Genomic DNA, 20,421 nt, shown 5'->3' on the forward strand with positions numbered 1-20,421 from the left:
CATCGCTCTTCCGCCTGTGTTTCTGTTCATACAGCCAGGGATGCTGGGGTACCTGGCTGCTGCCAGGGTGCACTCCTGGCTTAGGCTCAGTTCATTGGCCACCAATACCTCAAGTGTTTCCCTGCAGAGCTTCTCCACAGCCAGTCTGTCCTGAGCCTGTATCACTGCCAGACCCATTTCCTTCCCAGGGGCAGGACTCAGCGTTTGTCCTTGCTGAATCTCATGAGCCTTTGGTGAACCCCCTTGCTCCAGCCTCAGCAGGCCCTTCTGAAAGGCGGGCCTACTGCTCCCCCCTGTATAGTGTTGTCTGAAAACTTGACCAGAATGTTGCTTCTTCATCACTGCCAGTGAAGTTAAACAGGACAGGTCCCAGGACTTAATGCTGTGGCATCCTACTTGATGCTGGACTCCAGACAGAATATGACAGACTAACCATGACCCTCTGAGCCTGACCATCCAACCACTTTTTTTTTTTTTTTTTTAAACCTCTATAGTCTTCTATCTACCCAGACTGAATTTTTCTAACTGGAATACAACAATACTGTGGGAGGTAGCATTGAAAAAGTAAGGGGAATGAGTGGATCCAGCAGCCTGAGACAAAATGGATCCAAGGCCACTTAATGCTCCCAGGTGCCACCACTACTGAAGCTTCCCAGTAGACACAGTCACACAAAACACATCTAAACAGCAGCTACGTACATACTTACACATGGCCAGCCACACAGCACAGATGGACTCATAAAGAAATCAGACAAGCACAGCACCACTGGACTCATCATGTTCCTATTCTGTCTGAACAGGACAGGACTCCCCTAGTGAGGGTACCACACACACATACACAGGCAGCGTGGATCCCATCAGCAGCTGGGTCCAGACACACTGAATCTGCACAGTACTTGTTCCTGGACCTCAGCTTCCTCAGTTGTTGGTACCTGGACATGCAAACTCCCAAGGCTGCAGCCCTGTTTCTGTTGGTTGTATGAGCTGTGCTGGTCACCCATGTGCAAATGCATGCAGAACTGGTTGGGACTGCCTGGTCACATAGTCGTACAAATGAGCAGATGTAACCATGGCTCCCATAATGCCTCCCAATAACCAGTACCCCTGTCATTTTACTTTTAAATATGTACACATGCCAGCAGGTTTTGCCTCTAGAGACAACAGATCTCATGGTTTCTGGCAGCAAGGCTGGACTTTGCTTGGTCCCTTACCTGATTTCTTCCTGAGGCCTCACCCTTTGGCTCTCAGGCTACTTCACCTAATAGCTAGTCTGGCCTGCTTTTCACTAGGCATCAGACATTAACTTGCACATCTGCACTTGTACTAGGTGCTGACACCATGGACACATGGGCCTCTGAACTGTGGTCCCACTCCAGCGACTGTCACTGGCCTTTCCAGTTGCTGGCATCACAGACAAGCAAGCCTTCTCCTCTGGTTTATGATCTGACTAGTTGCTTGTACACTGAATAGAGAACCACTCACCCCGGACAAGAGTGAAAAACGCAGTTGACTAAAAGGGAATGTGCTAATTGGGCATGGCTGGACCAGCCAGGTATTTACATGCTTTTCTGCTATATTCTATAGTGCTTCCTATACCCCCAGGAAACAACCATCCTCAGTCCAGAGGATGCTGTGGTGTTGACTTTCCTTGTTGAGTTTCACACCTTAACACTGGAGCTGAGGCTGTCCTAGGACAGGGTGTTCCTTCCTTCGAGTCCTTAATTTGGAGTCGTGCCTGATAAGGTGCCCATGTGCTCCTCTGGGCTTTCAGAGATGGGCCAGTGGTTCCCCCCCCTCCCCTGCTGCTCCTGGATAGAGGGAGATAATTGAAAGAATGTAAATACCACAGGTTGAGATAAGAACAGTCCAATAACTAAAGTATAGTACAAAACCACTACTACTACTACCACCAATAATAATGATAAGGGAAATAACAAGGGGAGAGAATATAAAACTGAAGGGGGAAAACAAAAAGAAAACAAAAAGAAAACAATAAACACAAGTGATGCACAATACAATTGCTCACCAGCTGCCAACTGATACCCATCCTGACCTGAGTAGTGGTCTGGGCCTTCTGGGTAACTCCCTGCAGTTTATATACTGGGTGTGTGATGTGCTGGGGTATCCAATACCCCTTTGGCTAGTTTGGGTCAGGTGTCCTGTCTTTGCTTCCTCGGGACTTCCTGTGCCCCTCCTCACTGGCAGAGCATGAGACTGAAAAGGTCCTTGATCAGAGTAAACATTACTTAGCAACAACTGAAAACAGCTGTTTATCAGTGTGTTATCAGTGTGTTATCAGCATAGTTTTCAGACTAAAGCCAAAAACACAGCACTGCACCAGCTACTAAGAAGGAAAAAAACAACTGTTAAAGCTGAACCCCCGGGACATAATTTCACAGGCTGATGGTTCCTGTGATGGGCCTGGGGGTAACCAGGGTAGGGTTTTATTTGGGCTTCCCCACCTGCTATTGTCTGTTTCTCCTTTTTGGGTGTGTAGATGAGCTTTTATCGGACAACCTAACAGAAAGCCTTGGTAAAGCTTAAGTAAATGGCAACCACTTGATCTCTCATTATCTGGTTGTTTTACAATTGCATTCATTAGGTATGTTGATTACCTTTGGTATATGCTTGCTGTTTCTTCCTGATCACCTCCCTTATGCCCCTACAATTGTTTTCCAAGGGGATCAAAGAACGATTATTTTGTAGTTTTCAGGATCATCCTCTTGATCTGTTTGGCCATTTTTTAAAGATCTTCAAATGCTGTGCAGCTCATTAAGCATTATTATTTCATATGAAGTTCTTCAGAATTTTCACTCATTTTAAACTGTGTTTCTCTGCAGTAAGCTAAGGACATGGGAGGTTTTTTTTGGTAGCGTATATAACAAGAATTAAGCAAACCTCCTGAACTCTGCTAAGTTGTATCATTGCAAGGAGCTAGCAGTAGAAGAAAAATGTTATTCTTACATAGATTTTTTTTTTAAGTGTTTTTAATCTGAAATCTACAGAAGTAAAGAATTGTGGTTGGTGAGTGATAGCCTTAGTAGCTAAAATCAGTTTCTTTATGATTTTTTTTTTTGTCTTTTGAATTTCTTAGGTTTAAAGTGCATAGATTGGGGATGTCTTTAATGGGTTTGGAATATTTAGGTATCAGATTCCTGTTGTTGCTGACTGTTGCTTCATCACCAAGATAAAGAATTTTTTTTGTATTTGTGTACAGTTTATTTTTAATCAGGATTAATCAAATATTGATTCCTCCCATAGTTTAAGACAGCTGGAACAAGATGCTATCGACTTAGAGGACCAATCTAAACAGGCAGATGTAAAGGTCAAAGAAATAAATAACCAAAAAGCAAGACTTGTTACTGAATTAATGCAACTCATAAAGGTATGGATTTTTAACTTTGTATGTGTTCCACTATTAAGTCCAATTATTGTAACTCAGGGAGGAGGTACACAATATTTGCATGTGTTACTGTAAATGTTTACAAGCCAACTTGCTTCAAGATAACATCTTTCAAAGATTTTATGAACTTGAACTTGTTCATCTGTTGTTGATTTGATTTGTAGATAATTTGCTTGTGTTGATTTACACTCTCAAGGACTGAAGTCTTACAGTCCATGGTCTGATTCAGTAGATACAGGCATGAACTAGGAATGAACCATTCACCTGTTTTGGCCTGTACATTTTCAGAATGTTCATAATTCTGTGAACTCTTCATTGCACCCTAGTCCATAATACTTTTTTTTCTTTTTATTGAATAAAAAAGTGTAGCATTAGTCATGTGAAAAACTGGCCAGAAGCTGTAAGGATCCATGATTGTGGAAGAGGGTGGGGATGTGGAAAGTATTTGAATCTCAGGCTCCAACGTCATAAGGTTTTCTTTAATTCCAAAAAAAAAAAAACATTCTGAACTTAATTGTTGCTTTCATTTAGCCTGTAAACTCTAGTAATAGGAGCTGCCAGGAAGTGAATTTTCTCAACTAAGAACTTTCCTTAACTAAGGAACAAGAAACAGTTACTTTTCGTTCCGAGGGAATCTGTTTATGTGTTTGCACTCGGCAGAAAAAATACTGGCATTTTTGCAGCCTCTTCGAGCATGTATGTTTTAACTTTACCAGGCCTTACTAATGGTGAAATGTGTTCTTGCTTACCCTTCAAGAGTTTAGTATTACCTTTGAAGTGAGGGTGATTTCAGTACATTTATTGTTGGTATTTACATGATAAAAAAGGAAGTAAATGTTCCAAGTGGGTGGGCTCTTTCTGTTTGTTGAATAAGCATGGACTGCAACAATTGGAGTGTTTCAGAATCACCTTTGGTCAGCTAGCCAAAGCAATTTTGAAATGCCAAATAGCAAAACACCTGCCATGTTGAAAGGGTTGCTTAGGTTCTAGATTATGTTACAGAACTTGTACAGGTAATAACAATACTGAAAAGTAGCACTCTTCAAAACGTGTGCAAATGCTTTAAGAGAAATTTCTAGAACATACTTTTGATATTTTTTTTTCTTTAATTTGATGCGCATTTCCCAGCACATAATCTGTCCCAGTGTGTTGCTTTTGTAAAGTGCTCCTGGAGTTGTTTACTGACTGCTGTATGACATGCCTGAAGGAATGTCTTCATCTCTTTATCACCTAGTGTAGAAAACCAGATTTGATACATACTGGGTATTTCTCAGTATACCAGGGGTGTAGGGGAGCAAGGATGGTATTTGCTTGAGATAATTTTTGATTATCAAAGGGATTTATTTCAGTGATGTGTCAGCTTAATTTTTATATTTGGCATACTGTAGGAAATACATGCTAGTACATATGAAGAGGAGAAAATGTTTTGATACAAGAAAGATGTTTTATTATATGTTTTATCAAAATTGTTGAAATCCATACATTTCTGGTCATCCCCAAACGAAACTTCATGAAGGCTTCTGAATTTGTGTGTCTTTGTGCTTTTCCAGTAAGTTTTGTAGTTATGCTAACTGTAGGCTATTAAAATGATAAAAAATTTACACAAAGATGTGCCAGACTGCATCTGGACCATACCTAATACTTCACAACCAGTAGACAGAAACAGCCTTGTTCTGCTGTTTCAGATTCTGCACCGGGTTTGCGTGTAGTTCTCTTTGTGTTGTTGTATTTGAGTAACCTTTTTCCATTTTTCATATCCTTTTGTATGACTTTACTCAGTTTACTTTCCTTACAATGACTGGAAACAGATAAATAGTAAAGATCTCAGACCTTGGCTCACTATTGTGGTCAGGAGCTAACACTGAAAACTTCATCCTACAGGTCCCTTGCAGTTGGAACAGACCAACAGTTGGAACCTTGTTCTCCTTTTCATTAAGAGAGAAGATTTTTTTTTGGGGGGGGTGGGGGTTGTGTTTGTTTGTTTGTGTTTTTTTATAATTGGCATATTATAAACTGGTGTTCTCAGTGCCCCATAATTTGAGGTTTAAAGCTGCCCTTCACACAGTCAAGATTATGTTGCTAATTCCTGTGGCTGACTCATTTAAATAAGCAACCATTTAATGTCAAAGATGTTAGACCAGCTTCTGGGGATCCCTAAAGTCTGTCAATAAACTTCCAAAATAGAGCATCCTTCTGTTGTCTGTTCCAGTTAAGATGCAAGACACTAGAGTCACTGTCAGTCATCTCATCAGTGAGAGAGACATCTTATGTGTTTATTTTTTGACCTTTTTCCATTTTTGTGTGTGACTTACAAAGACCACCAAAATCCACCTGTTTTATTCTGTCTCAGAGAGAGAATTGAGATGGCTTAGTCTTTTCTTGCATTTCATATGTGAGTATCTGGCATAAGGAAAGTGAATGTGCCTTTTAATGTAAAATGCTTTGGTCACAAGTGAGATTTATATGCTTACAGATTAAAAGTAGCTGGGGGAACTATACATCTTGAAGAGCTTGTGTCACCAGTAAGGCACCTTCCTTTTTTCGTTGAATTTGTTGAAGAGCTGAACAGTGTATGAGATTGTATGGTATGACTAAAAAATTAATCCATTCTAAAGCTTGGTAGTAATTGTATCAGTTTTGAGTCTTTTGTGGAAAAAAAAAAGAGATATCTGCTGTTTTCCTGTGTAGAGCTGTGTATCACTGAACATCCTCAAGGCAGATTTGATTCTTCAGAGCACTGCAGTGGCTGCTGAGAAGATCAGACTAGAAACAGAGTATAAAACAGCAAGTGGACAGCTAAAAGCCGCAGAGGTAACTATTCCTATGAATACTGGGATATCTGATATGAAAGCATCTTCTGTGGAAGCCCTTGTATAAAAAAGGATGCTTCTGTGTCTGTGTTAGTACTGCTAAATATTTAGCCTTGATTTCTGTAGTTTGACTTCAGCATCTTCATTTAAAACTGAATAGGTGCTTTGTCTTCCTCAACTAAGCCCACTAAGCTTCTGTGAAAATATTCTGAAAGTCATCATGTCCTGGATTTTTTTTATTATAATGCATGGTGTGCGTAAAAACACTAGCTGTCATTTAGAAGTATTTTGCTTCCAAGTTTGTCATAGGCAAGTAACCCCAATGCATACAGGACATGCGAGCTCAAGATGAGCCAGAAAGTACCATGTCAGAGTAAGGCAGATGTGTTTTACCTTTCTTTCATAGCTCATTTTATCATACTGCAATTAAATGCCTTCTTTGGAGGGAAAGAGAAAGAGGACAATAAATGGTCATTGTATTGATCGTATTAGGAAGCTATGTTGTGTTCAGGGAAAAAGACAAGTGTGAGAAATTACTTCCACACACATGCTGTTTTTGAAGAGCATAGGATGCTGTGGTGTCTCCTGGATTGGTGCACAGAGGTCAATTTTTGTATTTGTGTAATAATAGTACAGTCTTTCAGTCTACGGGAGGAAAAAACTCAAAGTACGGGATCTAAGTTTTTTCCTTATCTGAGTATTGAGCTGCATTGTAAGTTTTCAGTTGCGTGGAACTCCGAAGTCACGCTTCTCCATATACTGCATTTTGAGTCTTTGAATTAAGTCTTTAGTCCCTTTTTTTTTGGAAGTTCTCCTTCCTGTATTGTCCTGTGAATCGTGTATGTTGTATACTCTGTGGTTTATTTCTTATTTTCTGCCTGAGGACATGAATGTTGATGGGGTAAACTCAGTAGTTCTTAGTTTCCTCTGAAATTCATTTATTGAAATTGTGTGTTTAAATTGGGCCTTCTCTCCAGCTTCTAAGTGGCTTTGGCTGTTGTTTTTTTTTCCTACAGCAGTAGAAAGCTGCTGGGAGGATGCCTTTGCCGCACCTCAAGGAAGTCTTGAGAACAGCTGCTAACAAGGTTTTATAAAATAAATAAACATGCAAAAAGAGGAAGCCAAGCAGAAATAAGTATATTGTACAAAAGCTGTATAGTGAAGTAAATTGGAACCTAAATGTTACAGTTATGGGACCATTAATTATGCATTTAAACTTCAGACATTTTTGTAGGTCATATGCTGGTCATGATGCCTTCATTGAAAATTGGGGTGGTGGGTATCGGGCAAAGAAGCCATGAAGCTTTGTTAATACTTAGCAGTCATTTATGGTCTTCCTCTCCCAAGAAGTCTTGAGTCTTTATGGTACTTAAGTAGATACTGATTAAGATTTGAAGCAAACACAAACCCCACTTGGTCCATCGAAGATATCGCATATGTTCGTTTTGTGAGGTGTTGGCACTGGGATACTGTGAAGAGAGCATCGTGTTTGTTGCTTTATAGTGGGGGTTTTTAACCATTTATGTTAAGGCCAACTTGTTCAATGGTTTTGAACAAGTCAAGTTAGCTAGCAGCAACAGATTTCTGGGGTTTGTATTATATCATTGCAGTTCAAGTGGGAACCTTGGTGTTATTTTAACAACTCCTTGTTTTTAATTTATTTAGTGAGCCTAAGAAGGAAATCTGTGTTTGTGACCCATACTGAATATTAGGGAGGATTGTTAGCCCCATCTGCTCATTAAATAATTGGCAGAGTTTGCATGCATGTTTATGATGGTTGTTTGAAAGAGTCTTGCTAATTGTCTCGCTTTGATAGCTTGTTAATTTTCAGGTTCATTTGATAATAATTTGTTTAAATAATTGGCATTAATACTCAGTATGTATATTGCAGCATTTGCTCCTTAAGCCAAGTTTTAAGAAAATGCAGATTCTGTTTTTGTATGGTTAAATTTTCAAACTTCAGATAATTAAATGCTGTCACCAGGCATGTGTTTAAGCACAAATTCATGAGAAAACGTTGGCTACCGGTAACTGTATTTTCTTTAACCACCTTATTTTGCACAAAACTGGTTGTGGTATTGGTGAGCACAACAGAATGCCAATTACTCATGCACAGAGTATAGCTGGTTTCTGCTGTTTGGTAGGTGCGTTTCAGGAAACTGTAGTCATAGCCCTGCACTAGTACAGAGCTTTCCTGAAGTACCTAGATGTAGCTCTTTCCAAGGTGGTGGTGGTGGTGTTCTTATGGTGTTGGTTGAAACAGATGTAAAGCTCTGCCTAGACTGTGATTTTTTTCATGTAGCATCTCTGTTCAGAATGGTAAGTTGTTCTATTTAGAGTTTTTTTTTAACTAGATTGTTCTATTGAGTCACTGTAAGGAAATCAACAGAAACTTTAACATTGCTATGCATTTTTTAATATGTAGGAGGGAGAAGAAACCAAAACTAGTGTATTTTTATTTATTTATACTTATCTATGTTTTATTTAGTGTGTGGCCATGACAATCAGCTGGCAAAGCTGGATGACAACTGAAACCTTGTTGAACTTTCAGTGCGTTTATTCTAGTACTTTCTTCATAACCACATCAAATATCTATTGCTTCCCAGTCTTGTTGAATGCTGAGGTTTTTCTCTCCCCACACATTTTCCTTTTTACATTCTGAAGAATTTTGCTTGCCTTAGGCTTGGTCAGGCATATTCAATGTTGAATCCATGTCAGGTTTTCAGTGTTTAGAGAGAAACTCAGAATCTTACTCTGTGCAGCTTTGCAGGGTTTCACATGAGAGCTGTATGTACAATTGTGAGCTGACATTCCCCACTTCAGATGATTCAAAGTTGCCTTTGGCTCTGGAGTGGTCAAACACATAAGAATAAATTCACGTTTCTTGTATGAAGAAAGTATGGGTGTGATGTGTTTCACTGGATCCTTTGCTTTTGTTAGCATGAGGTCAAACACATTTTAGATGAAGCCAGTTGTTTTTGCAATTTCTGGGATCCAAAATACAGTTCAGTTTTAATTTAGAACTTTCTAAGATTTCCCTAAAAATGTTATTGAATGCATTATAGGGCATATGCAAATATATAGTGGAACATAAGTGTTGTGCTGTACAGTTTTAGTTGTGTTAATTCAGAATGGTGTGAGATCTTTCCTGTAACCAAAAGGAGGGTATCTTCCACTTACTGCACTTTTAGGTGTATAAGTCTAATGCCAGTCCTTTTTGCCCTGCCTTGCGACATTTACCTCCTTCTCTACTGTAGACCTAGGGAGGGGGTGTAAAATCTGAAAAAAGCTTTTATTTTAATTCTTTTTTATTATTTTTCACTTCTGAAAACATCAACACAGTGTAGAAAAATACCTTCATAGTGTTGTAGTTTGTGAAGATTCTGAATTGTTTACCTCTAATGCAAAATCTGTTTCCTCATGTTTGGTGACAGAAAGGAAAAACAGGGTTTTTGAGTTCATACATGCTGTAGAGATCAGCTGTCCTAATTTTTGAGTGAAGGAAAGAACTTTATGGAAGACCACTCATGATAGTATCTTGTTACTACTGCATCTGTTGCATTTAGTAAATAAAGATTAAATTGTCAGAAAGTGATGTGATTTGCTATCGGTGTCTGTGTCCTGTGTTTTAAAAATGTGGAATAAGCCTTTAGCTAACTGTATGCTCTCCAAATGAAAGCTTCAGGTTTGCTGTTTTGTTTTTTGGGGGGTTTTTTTGCCACTGGAGGGCTCCCGTATTTAACTGAAGTTCACAACAAAAAAATTGGGAAGATAAAGCTCTCCCAGGTATAGGAACATAACTAAACTTTCCAAACTGTCAGAAGAAAGTTCTGAAGCAAAGTATTGTGCTTACGGAGTATAAGTTAGAATTTTGTACCTCTGAAAACTGTATTCCTGTGGTGTAACTACTACAAAGATGGATTGCATGTGTAATCACTGAGTAAATGTATAGTAAAATAACTTGCATTAAAAGTTGTGGTATCTTAGTATGTATTGGTATATGCACCTTTTTACTTCTAAGTGGCTGGAGCTCCCAGCTGTCTGCAGCTATGTGCTCACCTGAGCTGGGAGACAGCAGCAAACCATTGCTCCCAAGCACTGTCAGCTTGGCATTTGGAAGCAGCAGACCTGCAGGAGGGATGATGTGTATAGAGATATGTGATTGAGATTTCTGGGGCAGAGGCGAAGAGATGCTTTTGTCCAAGGTTTTTGCCTGAATACTGCTTGAGATGACCTTTAGCTTGGTGTTTCATGAAGGTACTGTATTTTGTGCGTTGTATTTTAACTACTGCTGTGATAACACTGCATTATTAAAGCCATTGAGCAGGGCTGGCCACTTACCTGTCGAAAATTCCAGACAGTTTAGCTTTGAGACTGCTGTTGAAAACCAGAAATTAACTGTGTTTTACTTATGTTTCAGCACTATTTTGAAAACTATGTGTGTTTCCATTTTGTATTTTGCTGGCTGTATTATAGAGGTGGAATATGAAACAGCAAAGGAAGTACTTCTGATTGTGTAATTATGGGGTTTACTCTGTAAAATTTCAGCTAAAATATGTCATTCAGTGTACATCATATCCATTGTGTTTTCCCAAGCAGATAAATACAGTTGAATGAGAGCTAATAAAAAAATAAGGCTCACAGTAGTCGTGTTTTGGTGTATAGGGAATTTCCTTTAAAATACTCTATTTTGAGACATCTATTGGATCTACATGCGTAGTGTTCTAATTGAGGGACAATAAATTTGGCTGTATTACAAGAATGCTTTTGATAAGTCTACCTTGGCATCTGTTGACTTCAAGCAGAGAGGCAGAATGAGTTCTGTGTGTTAAAACAAAGATTTTCTGTCTTTAAGGAGTCTGATTTCACCTGCGTTCTCTGATTTAGATGTTTGTTGCCAATGTGCTAGTGTCACCTCTAGAAATTTATAATAAAGTAGAAAAATGGGGTTTCATATCTTCAATGTCTTTTCTGACAGCAACGATTTCGTGAGCTGGATGATAAGAAGCGAGTTCTTGTAGAGAACTGCAAGGAATTGCTGAAAAAAGCTCAGCAGGTCTGCAGGCTGGGTCTGGATGAACATCTTCCGAAAGAATTTCAAACTGTATGTACAAACAAGATCTCTGCATACCTCTTAGATTTTGGATGCTGTACACCAGTCTGACTTCTCCAGCCAAGAATACTGTGTCTTTATATTAGAAGGCTACCAGTAAAAGATCATGAGTACTTTTGTTAGTTTTGCTTCATATATTGTCACTTAACCTTTTAAAGCGCCTTTAAATAGTGCTTTAAATAGATATCTGGGGATATCTTCTGTCACTTTGTTCTGTGCACAAGGGACAGAAAATTTGATCTGAAATTTCAGTTAAAATCCATAGTCTTGAGTTCACACAAATAATTAGAGGCCATATTTTTCTACCTCCTTGCTCTAACGGAGCAACAAAAAAGAACTGAAGTCAGGGCCCACCTTCTTACCTGGAAGTCTTCCTAGCCCCTAGAAGCATTTGTATGGCTTAACTAGCGTAGCCACTGGCTTATACCAAATCTGTGAGCATCTGTACCTGCACAGGATGGGCAACTAAGGAGTAATTAATTGTGTATTTGTTGTGTAGTAGCACTTCAAGCCTTCTTTTTCTGTCCAGAACAGTTTGTGGGGGAATCTTGCTATGTTAAATTTTGAATATGTGACATCCTAATTAAAACTAATAGAATACTTTATGGCTTATTCAATTTCTTTATAGCAAAATTGAGTTCTTCATTAGCATTGCTGTGTAACACATACATCCTCTCTCTTGCAGGCTTTTCAGGCGCTTCCGGCCACACTGGAGGAAATTGATGCTTTCCTGAATGAAGAGAAAACTAGGGCCTCCTGTTTCACAGGCCTGAATGCTTCAGTATGTTCACTGCTTTCTCCATGCTCTCCCTTCCTCCCCCTCCACCCATATTGTACTTGCTTCCCACTCTTGTGTTAGATCTCTTGGTATAATAAGCTAGATAGCAGGAACAATGTGCTGTAAATGCCAGATTCTGCATCTATTAGAATTTTAAGTAGATTCTTCCAAAAGAACAGTGTGTTCTTTGTCTTTTAAGAAAAAAAAAGTTGCAGTAACCTGAAAGAAGCAATGCTTTACAGTTTCTTTGCTTTAAAGCTAGAAATGCATCTTGTTCAGTGTGCAGTGCAATAATCTGTAATGGTGCTGAATTGAATCACTATAGTGTGATATTTTTATAGTCAAGGTTAGAACTGGCAAACATTTTGTTGACTGCTTGGGGTTTTTTATTTTGGCAGGTTGTTGAAGAATATGTTAAGCAGACACAAGAAATAGAGCAGTTGACAGTGTATCTAGAGGAAAAGAAAAAAGAATTGGAAAACTATAGGCAAAACATTTCACAGGTAATGGCTGAAATTATCACTTATGTGTCAGTATGTCTGTTTGAATAGAATATATATGCAGAAATAAAGGGTAACATTCCAAGTAGTCTTGAGTGTAAACTGAGATGTTGGCTTCTGTAATTAGAATTATTTTTTTTTAATTTATTTAAATGCTATCTCTAAATGAAAATTCAGTTATTAAGAATTGTTTTATGTGGATATGTGTACTTCTAGGTGAAAGAAAGGTGGCTAAATCCTCTGAAAAAGCTGATTGAGCAGATTAATGAGAAGTTCAGTAACTTCTTTAATGCTATGCAGTGTGTTGGTGAAGTTGATCTTCATGTGGAAAATGAGGTATGATTTATTTTCATATGGAAGAATAGTGTTCTATTTTCATGCCTTTAATGTCTCCAGGCATGGGGCATCCACCACCTCTCTGGCAACCTGTGCCACTTTACTACCCTCACTGTAAAGAATTTTCTTCTCACATCCAGCCTGAATCTCAACGTCTTTTAGTTTAAAACCATCACCCCTCATCCTATTGCAAAAGGCTCTGCTGCAAAAGTCTCTCCCCATCTTTCTTATAGGCCCTTTTTTAGAACCAAAATGCTACAATAAGGTCTCCCTGGAGTCTTTTTTTCTCCAGGCTGAAAAACCCAACTCTGTCAGCCTTCCTTACAGGAGAGGTGCTCCACCCTTCTGATCATTTTTTGTGCCTTCCTCTGGACCCTTTCTAACAGGTCCCTGTCTTTCCTGTACTGAGGGCTCCAGAGCTGGACACAGTACTCCAGGTGGGGTCCCACCAGAGCAGAATAGCCTCTTGTGCCCTCAGTACATTTACAGGCATGGTTTACCTGTGATGAGGAGTTTAAAGCATCTGCAGTACCTTGGGGAGAAATGTTCAGGGAAGTGGGCTGAAGAGAAATCGGGTATTTTGTTTCAAATTGGTCTCTGTAATGACAATTTTAAGACTCGTGTATGCAATGCATAGACTCCAGAATAGTGAAAGTTGACAGACATTTTTTGCTGTTGTAAATTACTTGAGCAGCTTTTCTTAAAATTTTTTAGGTGGTAGTTATTATTGGAGGCAGAACAGTGAGTGGCTGACAAGGCTGTTTACATGAACTGCATAAAAAATGTTTACATAGAAACTAATATTCTGAAACAGTAAGACATTAAAACATGGACTTTTCAGTTCTTTTGGTAGTTAGATAGAGAGTCAGATCCATATCACACCGATATCATCTTCTATGTAAAAGTAATCTGGGAGAGGGTACATAGAAAAATAGTAAAGCAGTTTAAAAGCAAAGGGAGTCTGGACTGTCATTCTGAATACCTTCTTAAAAAAATTTTGCTTTTCTCTTGCAAAGATGTCACAAATATTTTAAGCGGTTAGTTAGTGTTACTGTGCCAATGACTAAAACTTTCCTCAAGGGATCAGTGCCTCTAATACAGAAGGATGGATAATCTGTTCTAGAGCTTGGATTACTTCTTTATACTGCTTCTCTGCAGATAGCTCTTTTGCCCTGATCTGTCAATATCAAGAGAGAGATGCTTGAGGCATCTTTCCTAGAAATATTCTTGTGACACTGAATTTCAAACCTCTGTTAGCCTGTTCTGCAGGAACCTTGTGGTCTGATGTTGTCCTTGGTGGTAGTACATACTGTGTGAAGCACTTCACTAGGTTCTTCCTTGATTTCGTAGCAGAAACCTTAAGTGAATGTTTTGACTTTCCTGGTAGCACTTGGTAGTGCTATTCAGAGTAATTCAAAGTAATAACCCTCACCTTCCTCGGTTCCCCACAGGGAGTTTTGAATGTCAGTCTTGACAGCTCCTGGAATATCTGTCAGTTACGTGAACTGGCACTCCCAGTAGTCTGGAAAGAAAGGCCTTACTTTCTGATGCTATTGCAGCTGTGCCAAAGGGTGGATCTTCTTTACTGGAAATTTTGCCAGCCTGTACCTTGTACGCTTCTCCAAGCCTAGTTTCAATCAGTTCCAATGCAGCTGAAAGTCCAGTGGGCCTATAGAGACCTTGGGTCTTGTATTTTATTTCTACTTACCGGAAGCTGTTGTGTGATGTCCCTCAAAGATTCACAGTTCCTTGTTTCTGTTAACACTGGTACCCCAAGAACACCAGAGGTTTGTAGTACATGAAAGTAAATAACCAGGATCAGACCTTCCGGTTTCCAGTCCTGAGGATGTTTGTCTACCTGCAGGTGTAGTAAAACACCAAAAGATAGCTTGATTTTCTGATTTAGCAGATGAGCTCATCTGAGAGGATTTAATAGATCCTCTCCAATGTTGAATGCTATCTGGTATATACATTACTCATCCCAAAGCAAGACCTGAAGGTATCAAGCTGAAAATTATTCCTATAGACTTGAAGTTCTTTAAGGGAGTTTTAAATCTTGTAAGGTATGACTTATTTACTTCGTGGTAAGTAGAAGACCATTTTAGACCTGTTCATCATAAACCCCAGCCCTAAAATGACTCAGCTCTTCCAGGTCACCCAGGTTCATATGCCTGTTGACTGTGGTATGTGGCAATTTGAATCAAACTGGAATGTGCCAGCTTCTGTGGGCTGGGGGTCTCAGTGTTCCTTTGTCAGGACTGTCCTTTCTGAGTCTAGTATTCCAAGAGTAACCATTAGGAATCACCTCTGCTCCTTTCTTCTACTCTAGGCATTACAACTGTTACAAAAAGATAATGAGTTAGTTACCTTCAAGTGCAGGATAATAGGCATCCATAGTGAATATAGACAGTCCTCTTGGAACTCATATTTCTGAAACTTTTGAATCTTTCCTGTAAGTCTCATTAACTTGATTAGGTGCATATAAAGATTGCAGTCAGTATGGGTTTTCAGCCCTGGGGATTGCATTCTCTTTCCTGCACTGAGTTTACCTGAACTTCAGAAATACCAACAAGTACTTGGAAAATTTCTTCCTCTAATTATGAATGTATTTCCTTGTGTGGGTTGTCTTTTGAACCACATGGGTTATCCTCATACCTATGCATCATTGACTAAAACTGCTGCTAAGTGTCTTGTTTTCTGTTAAAAAGAAAAGGCTGGGGTCGGAATCCACGTGTAGTTTTCCTGACTGAGCATGAAAGTGAAATTGCTGTCATGGTGGATTTTGTATGAGCTTTGTATCTCAATCTACTAGTGGAGGAAAAGTGAAGGATTTAATTAGACTGCTTGCACTTTTAAGAGTTTCAGATGGGATTTTAACCTACACACACACACCACCACCCCCATCACCCCACTGTTCAAGTTGATAGGATAATGTACCCTAATGCATTTTTTCCAGTGAATTTATAGAGGTATGGTTTGTCCTTTTTCTAGTCAAGAATATTTCTTCTTGTTGCTGTTCTTAATATTTATTAAAGTCTTCCTTATGAGGAATTAGAATTTAACAAATCACTGTCACAGGGAGAGAATGGTGTTGAAAATTCTCTATCTAAGAAGAACAGATCAAGAGTTAAGAAAAATATATGAAACAGAATTAATATATTGATACTAAGTTGAACCTGACTAGCTCGTATACCCCTGTAGAACACTTGACATAAATTTCCTTTAATTTGCATGTCATTATCAAATAAGCTGTAGTATAAGAAACTGAGTTTAATGGGTATTGGTTGTTATAGGAGGAGTACGACAAGTATGGGGTTCGCATTAGAGTCAAATTCCACAGTAGCAGTGAACTTCATGAGCTGACTCCGTATCATCAGAGTGGAGGTGAGAAAAGTGTTTCCACTATTTTGTACCTGATGGCTCTACAGGAACTCAACAGATGTCCTTTCAGAGTCGTAGATGAAATAAATCAGGTGAGGATCAATATTGCAGTATCTACCTCTTACTGTACAGATGCTTATAACATAGTGGAGAGAGCAGACTTCTTTTTTTTTTTTTCTTTTTTTAGGGAATGGATCCAGTAAATGAGAGAAGAGTTTTTGAAATGGTTGTGAACACTGCTTGTAAAGAAAGCACATCTCAGTACTTCTTTATTACACCAAAGGTGCGTAGCAGAAAATGAAAGTTTAATATGTAGAAGAGTTGAGTTTTGTGTTATATCACCCCTGTAAAACAATGCAAAACTTACCTCTGTTTTACTGAAGAATTTCATATTAAAAGTTAACTGTAAGGGAATTTGTCCATTTTAAGGGCAGTCCTGGCAAGAATTCAGGCAACTTACACCAAGGCTCACCTGATCATAAACGCGTTATGTAATTGTGGCCTGTATGGAAGTATTACAAGTTAACCATCAGTGGACAGGGTACCATGTTACAAGGCTGTCAAGTGGAATGCCTCTAGCTCACACAGAATTGGGATTGTATCAGAGACCAGCTTCCAAACAACTCAGATAATGATATCGGAACAGGCTGGTGCTGCTGACATCGAAAGAACTAGGGAAGTCCCACAGTAATAGAGGAAAAGTATTCAAGAAGTAATCTGAAATTTACAAGCTCAGATATGGTCAGTGCTATGCTCTGTGGAGAGTGGCTTGAAGAGGACTTTACAGTCAAGAGTGACCAGTGCTTAATTGTGCTCTTCTGCTAAATTAAATATATATAATTGGCTTACTAGATGATGCAGTGATAGATGCTGTGGCTTAAAAAGACTAAAAAGTAGGGTGGCTGTTCACCTGAAGAGTTAACAGAGGCTAATATTATGTGCAACTTGATCCAAAACAGATTGAACTAGTAAAGGTTACTTGTACACCACGGAGGTAGCGTTCAGTAATGGGCTGTATGCTTTTTATTAAGATACCAATTCTCCTGCATCCTGTACTTCACTGTGTATTAGAAAATCTGGCTGGTACATGCTATTCTTACCTGTAAACAGCGGTTGAAGGGCCTGAGAAAAGACTCCTACAGCAGGTACTTGACTGAAAGTAGAAGGAAGGTGACGTTTTTTGTTCCTTTTGATCTTGGAGTATACTTACCTCCACACAGTTTGGTCATTTCCTGTCCATATTACTTCTTTCTATCCTGTCATCTTGCTATTTCTGTCATTATTGGATTTGCTTTTCTGTGCTCTCTTCTACTTTGAGGAGTGAGAGAGTGGTTTGGTTATTAATAGGATAGGAATAGCTCCACTAACTGTAATGCTTCCCACATATAAGCACCTGTAGAGCATGACTGACTAAGGTTCAGAGTCTGTTTCAAAAGTTGTGCTCATTGTCAGATTACTATGAATAGAGAAGGGGGAAAACTGAATGTGAAGAGCTAACCGGAAAGATTAGAGTAAAACTGAGAAAGCAGAAGTAAAAAAAAATTCAGATGCTAAAAAAAAAATCCATTTAACATATAGTAAGAGGAAGATCAAGGAATGTGCTGCACTACTATTCAGCAGCAAGAGATGCATTTATAAAGGTGACTGAAGGTATTTGTATTTCTTCTTTCCTCTCCCTCCCTCTCTTCTGCAAGTCGGTGATCACCACAATACGGTGAAGTTGCAATGGCCTACCACAAAGAACATTATTGAGAGCATTTCATGTAAAGGTTTTAGCTGATGATATGTTTTGAGTGGGCTGCATCAGAGGATAATTACAAGGCTATACAGAGCCGGCCGAGGAGAAAGCCAGACTGCTCTTCGAGTGACTTACCTGCAGTTCCTGAGGCTATGCTATATGTCATCACATACTAGAAAGCATGACAAATTGTCATGCTAAGCTAAATTCTGTGTATGTATCCAGTGGATACAGGGAAAAATGTTATCATGGTTTTGTTCAGTATGTCGACACTTACCCCAGCTATATTTTTAAGCAAGCTACAGAGTGGAAGAGGTACAGATTTAATATGCAGTAGAGTTGATTCAGAAAATTGCATTCTGAATCGTGATTTACTGTCAGAAGAAGTAGATGAACTGATTGTGTTCTTTAGGAGTGAGTGGTGGGTTTGAAAATCAATATTTTTAATCAATATTAAAATCAGTATTTTAATACCAATCCATGCTGAATTGTTTGCATGTTAGACATGCAAATAATCACGAATGCTTCTTTGCAGTAGAACAAAATTAGAATTCAAAACAATCTGAGTTGAGGTAACTTGTTTTGAAAATGGAATGCATTTTAGAGTGGACAAGCAAATAATAGGGTATTTGAGTGGAAAAAGTTAACAGCATCAGTTCTAAGGCATACATGCCTAAATGACACGAGAGAAGTTACTGTGGATAACAAGCTGAGCATCAGTTACAAGGCGATTGCAGAAAGTCATCTCCAGAGCACTGCAGATAACCCCACGCCTTGCCTGAAAAATCTGTTGGGGTTGTGCCTGAGAAGATCTAGACTATGATGTGTCGAGTTTTGGCTGTTATACTTCAGAGAAGAAGTGCAGTGCCTGGAGTTACTCCAGAAGACAGCAAGATTCCAGAATCCAACAGTGCAACTTTAAGAAGTTTTGAAAGTTTTGATTTTCCAGTAGTGGAAATTGCTTGGTTTAGAGGAGCACAAGCACAAGAGAGAATTGTACCCAAGTAACTCTACATCCTGCCCTGCCCTGCCCTGCCCTGGAAAAAACAGCCAGTATTCTCTGCCTATTGTGGATACAGCAAAAAAGTAATGATTTCATTTGCACATGAAGGTACAGGTACAAAGGTTTTTAAATACCAAGATTTTTCTGTAGTAAGAACAGTGAAGTATTGAAATGGCGTGAAGAATGAGTGGAGTCATTTGGGGCATTTCTAGGAACAAATGTGCGGCATCTGTCAGAAAAGCTATAATCCTGCTGTATTGATCCTTTGAGCTCTAAGGCTTTATGTAGACCTCCTTCACCTTTTGTAAGTAACATGGAACATTCTGACATCAGTTATTTTGACTTTGGCTTTTGTGTTTTTCACCAGCTCCTGCAGAATCTCACTTACAATGACAAGATGACGGTGTTGTTTGTCTACAATGGACCTTTTATGTTGGAGTCAATCAAATGGAACTTCAAGGCTTTCTCTAGGCGGCGGCGGCGACTTGGAAAGATAGCTCAACAGTGATACAGATATACATATAAATATATATGTAAATATATATAAATGTATTCTGGGTTTGTAGAACTTTTTGGAACATCTGGCTTTCAAGACTTCAGATATTGAGAAAGATGAGAACTGCAAAGAGCTAATTAAGAACTCTGATTCTTAAAACTTGTGTAACTGATTTGAAGTACCTATTTTTTTTCCCCAAAATCTTTCGTAGTGGCCTCTTTTTCCAAAGAACCTACTTTTTCTCAATAATAGGTTTAAATAAAAAGGAAGTTTCTTGTATTTTGCTCTTTTATCAGTAATGTAGAATCAGATGTGCAGTTAATTTTTATAGATTACACTGGACTAGTTCTGTGTCTTTGTTTTTCATTTTTTGTTTTGGAATTTAAAAAAAATTGCTTTTGATAATAGTGTTTCCTTAACACAGTAAAGTATATTCTCTGAAATTTTCCTATTGAAATAGAAACTTTGAATGAAGAACATATTTGTAGGAAGATAATAGTTTGTAAGTAGATGTGTATTAATTTTTGTTTTGTGAAAACATACCTGAAGTTAGTATAAAGAATGTATTATTTTTAGAGTAATCTACTATATTATTGTTATTTATTATTTTTGCACTAATATTCTATTTTGTATTCCTGGAAAGAGATGGTCTTTATTTTTCTATCACATCTCTCAGCAAGAAGATTGACAAAGAGACAGGTGTTTTTGAAGTAATGAGCTGGTTAACTTGCAAAAGTAAAACTAAGCAATATGTAACTTTTTTATTGCTTTTATAAAGTAAAACTTGATATGTTTTTGATGATAGATGGTGAAAATAGTCCTCCTGATTTCACATGTAAGTTAAAACCAGGAGGTTTTCTACA

The 20,421-nt window shown here is 38.6% G+C and overlaps 1 protein-coding gene across 2 annotated transcripts in view; it reads left to right on the forward strand.

Annotated features, from left to right (window-relative positions):
• The window catches only part of SMC5 (structural maintenance of chromosomes 5), a 45,361-nt gene extending 25,524 nt beyond the window's left edge, over window positions 1–19,837 (forward strand). For both annotated transcript variants that reach the window (XM_057402155.1, XM_057402156.1), the window contains 9 exons: window positions 3,262–3,385; window positions 6,092–6,214; window positions 11,192–11,317; window positions 12,012–12,107; window positions 12,503–12,607; window positions 12,821–12,940; window positions 16,234–16,413; window positions 16,509–16,604; window positions 19,430–19,837. In XM_057402155.1, coding sequence (XP_057258138.1) covers window positions 3,262–3,385; window positions 6,092–6,214; window positions 11,192–11,317; window positions 12,012–12,107; window positions 12,503–12,607; window positions 12,821–12,940; window positions 16,234–16,413; window positions 16,509–16,604; window positions 19,430–19,570 — 1,111 coding nt within the window. In that variant the 3' untranslated portion in view covers window positions 19,571–19,837. The remainder of the gene's footprint in view (window positions 1–3,261; window positions 3,386–6,091; window positions 6,215–11,191; window positions 11,318–12,011; window positions 12,108–12,502; window positions 12,608–12,820; window positions 12,941–16,233; window positions 16,414–16,508; window positions 16,605–19,429) is intronic.
• The last annotated feature ends 584 nt before the right edge of the window (window positions 19,838–20,421 follow it).

This window comes from Pezoporus wallicus, unplaced genomic scaffold (genome assembly GCF_028554395.1).
Source record: "Pezoporus wallicus isolate ANWC-B61680 ecotype Strahan unplaced genomic scaffold, APGP_CSIRO_Pwel_v1 contig_6275, whole genome shotgun sequence".
NCBI lineage: Eukaryota > Metazoa > Chordata > Aves > Psittaciformes > Psittacidae > Pezoporus > Pezoporus wallicus.